This window comes from Ascidiella aspersa, chromosome 1, assembly GCF_963924565.1.
Source record: "Ascidiella aspersa chromosome 1, kaAscAspe10.2, whole genome shotgun sequence".
Lineage (NCBI taxonomy): Eukaryota > Metazoa > Chordata > Ascidiacea > Phlebobranchia > Ascidiidae > Ascidiella > Ascidiella aspersa.
This window is the reverse complement of record NC_139447.1, coordinates 28,294,812-28,303,774: the sequence shown is the minus strand read 5'-3', so window position 1 is coordinate 28,303,774 and position 8,963 is coordinate 28,294,812. Positions and strand designations below refer to the sequence as shown.

Here is an 8,963-nt window from a genome sequence, read left to right as displayed (position 1 = left end):
TACCAGTGTTGCAATGAATTTAGGCAATTAACCCGGCTACACATCAGTCACTGTTTTAAAATGACTTGAATGCTTTGAGACAAAATGAATTAACAATGAATTCGCTTTGAGTTGCTTTGCCTTGCTTTAAAAACGAATTGACTTGAACTTGACTTTGAAAACAAACTACTTGAAATGGGGATTGACTTATTATTTATTAAAAAATTGGACTTGGAATTTAGTAAATTATGACCTGTTTAAAACACCGTAAACCTACTATCATAAGCGGTAAATACCCTGTAGAAAACTACGAGGTGGTACCCTGGGTATTTGTGACGAATTTTTGGCGACACAATTCTTGCTCGTGCTAAATGTAAATTTTTCACGTGATTTGATTTTACTGTTTTAAGCAATACTTTCCTTATACAACCATTGTGTGAATACTCCACACAACTTTGGGTAAATATGTTGATTTACAACAACCCATCCCGCAAACGTTTTGTTTTGAGTGATATTAGGTTATGAAGTATTATGTTGAATTTATACTAATATGTCACGGGCCAGTTGAAACCGTGTCACGTGATTTGCAGAAACCCGGTAGTTCTTTGCTGGTAATTGCTGATTGGGTAAATATATCTTTTTTGTATTTTTATGTTGTTTGAATTAAGGATTTCACGAAAAGGTTTTATTGAAACGTTTTACGAAAGTAATGTAATTTCTAAAATACATATTCAATAACCAACCAGTGACAACTGGTTACGATACGCAATTTAAGTGATATTTTGCGCTTGTCTTGAATTCTACAAAATTTTGTCAAGGGGTTTATATTGATAACATTATTTATTTGAGTTAACTTAGGCTACGAGTTAACGTTTGCGTTTAAGTGGTCAAGTATGATTATTACATTATCCTCCTATATTTATGTCTTCCTTGAAATTTCAATTTTGACAACTCTTTCTGTTGCTGTAGATAAAAAAGTGTTAGAATTCTAGACCAGCATCAAATATCCATGTGAACAAATTTTGTCAGGTATATGATAACACCTTTAAAATCAATCCTTATTTTCGGTTACATGTGTATGTGGTTATTGTAAAATGCATAGGGTCAAATAAGTTTACAGTTTACATTATGACTAGGGCGATTATTTTTTTTTTTTCTGATTTTTTGAAAAATGTAGTTTTGATATATATTCAACAACATTTTAACTGTACCATATCTATATTCGAGCAAAATATGGTATACGCAAGAAGAATTAACCACCAAGGCCTTCCTGATTTCGACAAATGTATTGAACAGTATTTGCTGTCTTTTGTCGCTTGTGATTTGCAATTGCCTATTTCCTATTTTAAAAACTGGGACTACATTTTTCTTTAATTTGGCAATTTTATAGTTGTTTGTCTTTTTGAAATGACAAAAATATCAACTGAGTATTTTCATGAGTTTTGCATTAATCCGAAAAAGAACTGATTTGTGTTCGACCCAAACACATGTGATTGACGATGCCAAGACACTAGTGCAGTACATTAAACAACAATAGGTTATTTAAATCAATGTATTTTTAATAGGTCAAAATTTTCTCAAAATAAATTATTTTTAGATCAAAATTTTAAATTTTCAGGTTAAAATTTCCAATTCTTTTAGTCAAAAAATAATCATTTACCTAATGGTTTGTCCCTTATTTTGCACTCCATGTCACTTTTCGCCGAGATGTTGGATGCGCATCGCCAAATTTAAAGTGTACAGCTATGCAACTAACGCTATGACCACACTTGGACTTAGCAAATCTTCCTAATTAAAAATTTAGGTGTGAATTTTACTATTTCAAGTGTGCACGCATATTGCTTTAAAAAATATCCTGATGTGCCTCTACAATACAAACTGGCTACAGCCACTGCAGTAAGTAACTTTTAGTACCGGTAGGCTTAGTGTACAAAGTTATGTAGGACAAACCAAGAATTTTTGTTCTGCAAGATAAAGTGCTATAAAGCAACAAAGTAAAATTTATTTACAAAGAAGATGATCAATTTTACTGCAATAAGCCACTCAACACATGTCTAAACTAAAGCTTAAACGTAAATTATTTATTTCTATTATACCTAGCTACTTGTTACTGCAGTCACAAAAATTGAAATGTTCTGTTTACCAGATAGTCGCTGATGGTCAGGTTTGTTTTGGATGCAGTGTAACTTTTTTTACATGTTGTACAGGTTGATTTCTTAAATTGTGATTGTTGTGCGTTATCCCTTAAAATGTTAGGGCTGTTTTCACATTTGGTGGAATTCTTTGAGCCCCACGAATACAGGAAATGTCGAATGTGCATGCCCATTCGAAGGGAAGAAAAATGTGAAGAATTATCAACGATATCAATAACAAATCTTATTGTACAGGGGAATAATAGGGACCATCAAAATAATGTAAGTACTTCCATTATTTTTAGTACTGTTAAAATACCATAGTAAAATCTATGTACAATTTATTTTTTGCCCACTATTTTAAAGAAAGGTAAATTTGCACAACGTTAAAAACGCAAAATGCTAAGAAATCAGAAAATTGCAATGCCTCTTTTTCCTGAAATGTATATTTATTTTTAACTTTTATTTATCTGTCCAAGTTGTAACAAAAAAACTTTTAATTTTCCTCATGTGTTAAACTAGCAAGCAAATTTAATTTAATTTTGATTGTGTAACTTTCATCTCTTCTTATAAATCGGAATTATATGTTGTAGTGGTTTGAAACAGAAAATGATGCAAGAAAAGCTTTGGAAGATTTCTCTTGTTCTTTAGAAAGTTTAACACAAGAAAGTGCAGAGATAGTTCATGGTTAGAAAAACTGTCATTTTTGTTATTAGAAAGATCTTTGATATAATCTGTCAAAATTTACAGATCCAGCAAAATTAAAAATCCAATGGGATAAAATTACCCAGACACCATATATGCAGATAAAAACTGAAATCATAACTATCTATACTCATCAAAAGAAAACAAAACAACATCTAGAAGCAAGCCTATCAAAAGTAATGAAATTTCCTCAGTATAAGGTAACTGCATGGAAATCTTGCATAACATATTTCCAACAGATAAAAAATCAAATCCTGTCAAACAATATAAAATAATTGTCCACAAATTACCATCAAAATTAATAAACAAAATTCTGAAACTATTTTGCAAATCTTTAATTTACACAAATGAGTTTAGTGTAGCCTATAAAAAAATATATATATATATTTTATATATATATTTTTATATTATTGCAAAAACAATTGCTGGTTTTATACAAGAACTGCTTTAACATGCCAAGTCCCAGGTTAGCAAATATTTAGTCTCTCAAATGTAAAAGAACTTTCACAAACATTTATATTATTTTGGTAAAGAATAACAAAGTCTATGTTAACAGTTTTGTTTATATGTATATTTATTTGTTTAAAATATTTTTGTTTTAGTAAAAAATCCCCTTATTTATTTGTTTTTCAGTCCTACAATTGGAAAGTGATTTCTTATAGAAATTCTTCACGGCAAGCAATAAGAAAAGCTTTAAAATCCAATGATAAAGGTTTAGTTGTGAAGGATGCATACATAGTAAAGTTTCCTAATCTTCCGATTCCAAATCCTAAAGAAGTAAGTAAAAGTGCCTATTCAGGTTGTACTGTGAGGTATGCGTTATGCCAATAGGTGATGGTACATTTGAATGTTTTTTCTTATCATAACCCAGTTGGTCATTAAACCAGCCTGTGTGTATCAATGTAATAGTGGTATGGAAACTTCTGATTGTTGTTTGTTCATGTTAACATGCAATAGTAAAAGCCCTTATATGTTACAAAATTAGTAATCTATATATGTATTTAATCTATATGTAATGGTAGTTTTATGTTATTTACCACTTTCTTGTGTAACTAAAAATATATGATACTAATAGAATGTGATACTAATATATAGGAAGCACTAATAAGCATTATCAAGAGTTTGTACAATAAAAGTTTGCTGTAATAAAATTTTACCTAATTTTACAATAGAAAAGGCATTTTATACAAATATTTTTAAAACATGATTATAAATATCATATGCCTCTGATTTTGTAAATTTTATAATATAATATTCCAGTTTTAGCACCTCAGCCCCAAGTTTATTAGATTTAACTGTCCCAGTTAGTTTAACATGTTTTCGTTGGTTTTAAAAATGAACACAGTTTTTAACAAAAACACATAAATCTGCTCCTTTATTTTGTGTCTGCCTTGATTTAAATAAATCTAAATAATTTTGTGGGCCAACCTTTGTTATAATGTTTAAAAACAGGATAATACAATTGCAGGACACTTTAATTGTTAAAATGCATTGTGGCAGTTTGAATTGACACATAAGTAGAGCTTTCCAAAACACTTTATTTTTTTTTAAATATTAGGTTGCAGGATCAAGTACAACGGGTAACTCAAATGCTGACAATAGCAATATAAAGGTAGGAAAACATATCAGATTTAACACATTTTTGAATGAAATAAACTTGTTCTAATTGCATTTTCAGTGGGTTTTATCATTTGAGGAGGCTTCTAAAGCAGTTAAAGAATTTGAAAACTTGACATGTACAAAGTTTATTTCTTATAATGGGCATTTAAAGGGTAAGTAGGCTACTTCTTATGTTGGATACTGCAATTTAAATATGTGTTTATTTTGAAAAAGCATTTGTATTTTATTTAGATATTTTCAAAAGTCCAATTCTGTTTGATGAGAATTTCATTCCCTATGTAGTCATTAGACAAAAAAATCTTGTATGTCAACATGGAAAAGACTATAACAAAGCAAGAAATGCTAAAAGACGCGTAAGTTAAGATTATATGTATGGTTGTAATACTATACTCCTTGTGTGCAACTTCAATAATGCCTATACTTCTTACTTTTAGTAATTCTTATGACAGACTGTATTTCGTATTACACGTTGTCTAGCTAAACAATAGGTAAGTCATTAGCTAAGTATTATTTTATTATTCTGTCCTGCTACCAAAATTATTTTATTTAGCTGTCCTGCTATTGAAGAAATACCTTTAGCTGTCTGATTATCACTTTTATTTTTATTGTGTGCAGAACCCCTAATAAAGTGGCCATTACATACCTTTATTCAATCATTTCCTTCTAGTGTGTTCTTTGTTTGTTAAGTTACCAGGTACCTCAAGCAACAATAAACTCTCCAATATTAGCAAAAAGGTTGGCTGTAAAGCTGCAATAACTATATGTGAAACTCTCAAGTTCCCACAACATAAGGTAATGTGGTATTTATTTATTTATTTTGTTTTACTGCAAATCATGAACATATTAAAAATACCTGTACCAACTGTTCTCATTTTTATTATGACAATCTTATATTGTAATACCATGAATCAGAGACGCTTTATCAGATATGGATAGTACAAATGAATGCTTTCAACAGTTTTTACTATCAAAATATATATACTTTAACTTTATGAACTTATTACATAACATATTATTGGTGAATTAAAAAGGTAGAGTAGAGTAAGTCTTTTTTTAAAAATTTTTTGCTATTTATGTTAATTATGTTATACAAATGTTATTAGGTTTTACCAAACATGCATATCTCAGTTGCCAAAACCAATATAATTAAAAGGGCAATCTTAGAAAATGATAAGTCCGTGGTGAAGGAATCAATGTGTTGTATTAAATTTCCAACTGTTGAAGATCATTCTGGTCATGCTTTAGTAAAAGATAAGGTATATTTATAGTTTTTATATTAATTTTTCATTTTAATTTTATAAGTAGAAAGTTGAGGATTTTTTAGGTATTTTTTTCCTGATTGTACGTATTTGTTTCATATGAAATTTTTGCTTTCTTTGAGGTATCATGATATTAGGATTGTCCGATAATATCGGATTGGAGCCGATGCTCAATGCCATGTGGTCGCATGGGTACTCGTCCGATACTAGTGTGGCATCAGTGCTATTACAAAATTAAAACCGGAATTTATGCCATGGTTTGCGATTCAAAGCAGTAATTTTACCTTAAAAGGTTAATTTATCAAAAAAATGTACATTTGCAATTAAAGGTAACTAAAATAAACGAACGTAACTATACCTCTTAACACTAAAAAAGCAACATTGGGCCGAATAAGGAAAAAAAATAACGTTTTAATTCGACAAATTTTGTTTGTTCGAGCTTAGCAATGACGTGATTAGGATCACAATGGAATGCTATACTTTTTGTGTGAAATATCGAGTATCTGTATCGGATTAAATGTCAAGTATCGGACATCCCTAGTGATCATGTTAGCTGGTTAATAAACTGCTAAAATGTTTTAAATTTGATTTATTTAGTTTATCGCCAATCGAAATCTAATCCATCCTCTGCTGGTGGAAAGAATTAATCAGTTGGTTAATAATGGAGTTCACACTCTGGACGAACTAAAATCAAACATTGATTCCTATATCGTCAATGAGTTTTTGGAGGATCGTCCGGATTTACGCATTGTTTATCAAAGATTTATGCCAAAAAATCGTGAGATTTATAACCACGCCTATATTGCGTATGCCAAACGACATCTTTTACGAATTAGCAAAGACGAGGTTAATCATGTAAGTGGTGGATGGAACATGGTCTCACAACAAAGCGACAACATTCTGTTTCGACCGTACGATTCCGCTGAACAGAACTTGCTTTTTGTCCATCAGTTCGACTGGCAAAAGAAACTTTTACAGAGATTTGGCGCAACTGCATGTTTGCTTGAATCAACTTGTAATCCTGAGGACTATACATACCCATTATTCTTTCTTGCTGCCAAGTCTAATCGTGGGTATCACCTCGTTGGTAGTTTTATTACGCAAAACAGGACCTCTTCTTATGTAGAAGAGGCTGTTCAGGTTTTCCAGGAATGGTCAACTGACTGGGATCCCACTTCTCTTCAAATTAACAAATCTGAAGAACAAATTCAAGCAATTGAGGAGCTAATTACTGGTTTGTGTTCTTGTTTCATTCTTTTAACGTTATGAAATTTTTCCTGACCATTTTTAACTCTTTGTGTTAACTGTAATGTGTTTTAGGTTGTCATGTCCTTACTTATGGGTTTGACCAACTAAATAACGATATAGAAAGAGAGGAAATCCACGACGATGTAATTGTTGAAAGTTGGGCCTTTCCTCCAATGGGTAGCTCGCAAACTCAACACATAAAACAACAGAAGGAAAACACACGAAGTCGAATATCCAATGTGTTGTCAGAAATCGTCCAAACCTCGCTGGAAATCCCTTCAAACCGTTCATTGATTGAAGTTGAGCTTGAATTGAAAAAGGTCCTGGAAAAAATTAAAAACTGTTGCATTCGTGCTAAACAAACAATTGTCAAACGAACTTACACTTCCAAAAAAAGGAAAGCATCATTAACTAATGATGAAACTGCACTTAAACGCAATAAAATAACTTCTGTTGAAAAACATTCGCCAGTTTCTGCAACGCCACAACCACATCAAACTTCAAAATTTTCTTACAATTTATCTATGCCCCCAGAAGTAGAAATTCCTGTTCAGGTGTCTGCTGCCACTCAGTGTTATCTACCTCTTAACCAAGCCTTGTTGCAAAATGGTCCTCAAAACCTGACGTTTTTGCATCTAAAGTCGCTTGAACCGACAATGTCAAATGAAGAGAAATCTCTTCTAGTTTCTAAAGATCCCGATTTTAAAGTGGGTTGGCTTTTCGACGAAGTCATAAACAGTTACCTATGGTCATTGAGCAAAGGTAACGAACATGTCATGTATGCGTCGTCAACAGTTGCCCAAATAATGGAAAGAAAGGGCTCTCTTAAGCGATTGTGGCAAAATGTTTCGTTGCATAACAAGAAATATATTTTTATTCCTTGGAATCCGACAGGATCACACTGGGTTTTATTGGTTGTAGATATAACCAGAAAATGTCTTCTTTATTTGGATCCCCAACAAATGGTTCAGGTGGAAAAGAATTCTGCTGTAATAAAAGCCAAACATTTTGTTGATCATGCTATTTTCACTAAGTTCAAGTTTCACATTCGTTTTGTCGAGAGCACTCCGAGAAGTCTGCAATCGGATTCTGCCAGCTGTGGTGTATATGTTTGTATGTACGCTAAATGGATGGCCAATAACAAAACTCTTACTCAAAGCGAGGATCACGAAAACTATAGACAAACAATTTTAGATGAGATTGCTGGTGGTTGTCTCAATAATATTTTATCAAACAAAGAAATTTGTAAAATTTGCAATAACGATGTTCAGCCAAACTGGATCCAATGTACAAGATGTCAGCATTGGCTTCATATTGAATGTGTCGGATTAACACCAGAGGAAGCAAATTGTTATCAATATTTCGTTTGTCCATGAATAAATTATTTTATTCCTTTTTGCAGTAGTTTTAATTTTAAAACAGACAATACGGTTATATCAGGCTTTCCGTTTTATCTTTAAGCTACGACCATTTCTTCAATTTGTGTAAAAGATAATCGTAAGGCGATTGTGTTTTTTCTTCTACATTTATGGAATTTTATATTCTATTTGTTTTTCGTTTTTTTTGGTTTAAAATTTCACCAAGTTATCCTTTGTGTTGTAACGAGGATGGATTAACCTGTTTCACTTAGTACCGCCCAAATTGTTGCATTACCTTGCTGGACCCAGTGGCGTATCCAGGGGTTGGGGGTTCGGACCCCCCCTTTTTGTAAGTGACATTGTCGCTTTTTGTTCGGTTAAGAAAAAAAAAATTTTTTACAAAAAAACTTGAAAATATTTAAAAGAAATGCCGTTATACCAAAAACAAATCGCACTCGCTTTGCTCGCCACGAGTGCCCTGACTTAAAAACGTTAACAAACACTGAACTAGATTAACATTTGTCGACCCCTGGTGTAACACGTGCTTGTATTTTAGCTGACTTGGCGCACCGTTCGGCACAGAGGTCGCGCTAATCGAATAACACCCGGGAAAAACGATCTACGTTTAGTATTGCAGGTGGCGACAGACGTGCTTGCAATTT

General features: G+C 32.1%; 1 protein-coding gene across 1 annotated transcript; it reads left to right on the top strand.

The window, feature by feature from the left end:
• The first annotated feature begins 2,232 nt into the window (after nucleotides 1-2,232).
• LOC146169256 (uncharacterized) lies at nucleotides 2,233-8,626 on the top strand. The gene is made up of 11 exons (XM_083389174.1): nucleotides 2,233-2,393; nucleotides 2,705-2,798; nucleotides 2,862-3,016; nucleotides 3,450-3,593; nucleotides 4,375-4,428; nucleotides 4,495-4,588; nucleotides 4,668-4,789; nucleotides 5,124-5,228; nucleotides 5,540-5,692; nucleotides 6,293-6,929; nucleotides 7,016-8,626. Exons 1-11 carry the CDS (start codon nucleotides 2,292-2,294, stop codon nucleotides 8,317-8,319), a joined length of 2,964 nt encoding a protein of 987 aa, XP_083245300.1. The 5' UTR covers nucleotides 2,233-2,291; the 3' UTR covers nucleotides 8,320-8,626.
• Nucleotides 8,627-8,963: the final 337 nt, after the last annotated feature.

Coding starts and splice junctions, on each gene's coding strand:
- LOC146169256 (XM_083389174.1), top strand. CDS start 2,292: ATGTGCATGCCCATTCGAAGGGAAGAAAAATGTGAAGAATTATCAACG. Junction 2,799..2,861: donor AAGTGCAGAGATAGTTCATG/GTTAGAAAAACT, acceptor CAAAATTTACAG/ATCCAGCAAAATTAAAAATC. Junction 4,429..4,494: donor CTGACAATAGCAATATAAAG/GTAGGAAAACAT, acceptor TTGCATTTTCAG/TGGGTTTTATCATTTGAGGA.